Source organism: Acanthamoeba castellanii (assembly GCF_000313135.1).
Source record: "Acanthamoeba castellanii str. Neff unplaced genomic scaffold scf7180000084566, whole genome shotgun sequence".
In the NCBI taxonomy this organism is placed as follows: domain Eukaryota; phylum Discosea; order Longamoebia; family Acanthamoebidae; genus Acanthamoeba; species Acanthamoeba castellanii.
Genome location: NW_004457302.1, coordinates 12,250 through 13,759, shown reverse-complemented (window position 1 = coordinate 13,759; position 1,510 = coordinate 12,250). Strand labels below are relative to the sequence as shown.

The following is a 1,510-nucleotide window of genomic DNA, read 5'->3' as shown; positions in this document are numbered from 1 at the left end:
CTTTTTCTCCACAACCTCTGACTGCCACTGCCGTGGTACTGGCTCCATTAAACAATATATATATATAACACATGGAGTGTAGGCGTTGTGGGTGTTGCTGCTGCTTTGCTTCCTGGCCTACACCGGCTACCAGGTCTACCTCAGCTACCTGTCCTACACTAATCCCGATTGGTGCGTGTGCCGCTGTGTGCGCTTGTGCGGTGCGTGTGAGTGCTGAACTGCTGTGATTGTCACTGCAGGTCGGCAGGCGTCAAGTTCTCCGAGAGTTTGGACTTTCCCACGGTGCTGGTCTGCCCCATGACCAGGAAGAGCGACCCTTTCGAGTACGTCGCCGGCTAGTCGCTCCTCGCCAGTCTTGTGGGACTCATCACGCCTCCGGTTCTCTCCAGCATCAAGGCCGTGGGCTGCAGACAGTTCAACGAGACTCAGACCACCAGACGATTCTGTTCCGCCACTGCAGTTCGGGTTTATTCCTCTTCCTCCTCTTCTTCTCCTTCTTCTTCACCTTTGTCGTGCTGTTGGTTGATGGCTTATTTAAACTGATTTTCTTCTTCTTCTTCTTCTTGCCTTATCGTGGCACACACCAGCCAACTGAAGGACGCTTTAAAGACCACGAATGCGCGCTCTTCAACGACGACACGAGCGCCACCGTAACCGCCACCATCGAGGAGCATACCTTCATGGAGGTACTCACATGCACACTCTACGTGTGGTCGTGCGCATGTGGCCGTGTGTGCGTGCGTGCGTGCGTGCGTGCGTGCGTGCGTGCGTGCGTGCGTGCGTGAATGTGTCCAGACCTACTCACCACCACTCTGGTGCGCGTCTACCCATAGATCGGTTTTACCCTGGCGGTTCTACCAATCGGACCCGCGACTCCGTACGCGGTCATCCTCTACTCTCCGCGAGCTCGCGTTAGCCCCGAAGTACGCCCACCACAATATCACACGACACACGACACACGACACACGACACACGACACACGACACACGACACACGACACGCCATTAACGAATTACTGTTTCCAGGCGCCATCGGACGATTCGCCCAGCTTCCTGGTGGTGCCGTACACGGACTACTGGACGGTGCTCACCCAGGAGGAGGACGTCTACCTAAGCGGACCCTCGGCCATCACCTTCTACCCGTCGACCTCCTCCTCTTCCGCCTCCAGTGCGTCATGCCTCTTTTCATTTTCTATTATTGCATTTTTATTGACGTGAGGCTGATTGGTGATAATGCTTACTGTGGGCAGGTACTACGATCGGCAGTGTGTTGATCACGTTCTCGTATTCGTCGTTCGCCGTGGGCTGCTACTCGCAGGTGGTCACCTACGACTGGCTCTCGCTCGTCGGTACTCACGCACACCGCACACGCGACACGACACGACACGACACAGACAAAACACGATTGGATGGCCAAAGCAGCTGACATGTCGGTTGGGCGCACACGTAGGCGTGCTGGGCGGCGCGGCCGCGTTTTGCTGCGCGGTGCACGAGATCGTGATGTTCATGTT

The 1,510-nt window shown here is 56.2% G+C and overlaps 1 protein-coding gene across 1 annotated transcript in view; it reads left to right on the top strand.

Annotated features, from left to right (window-relative positions):
- Nucleotides 1-297: 297 nt before the first annotated feature.
- The window catches only part of ACA1_329850 (uncharacterized protein), a gene marked incomplete at both ends in the record, with an annotated part of 2,230 nt that continues 1,017 nt past the window's right edge, over nucleotides 298-1,510 (top strand). Inside the window, 7 exons of the mRNA XM_004334427.1 lie at nucleotides 298-323; nucleotides 354-459; nucleotides 588-686; nucleotides 834-923; nucleotides 1,026-1,167; nucleotides 1,250-1,348; nucleotides 1,450-1,484. Coding sequence (XP_004334475.1) covers nucleotides 298-323; nucleotides 354-459; nucleotides 588-686; nucleotides 834-923; nucleotides 1,026-1,167; nucleotides 1,250-1,348; nucleotides 1,450-1,484 — 597 coding nt within the window. The remainder of the gene's footprint in view (nucleotides 324-353; nucleotides 460-587; nucleotides 687-833; nucleotides 924-1,025; nucleotides 1,168-1,249; nucleotides 1,349-1,449; nucleotides 1,485-1,510) is intronic.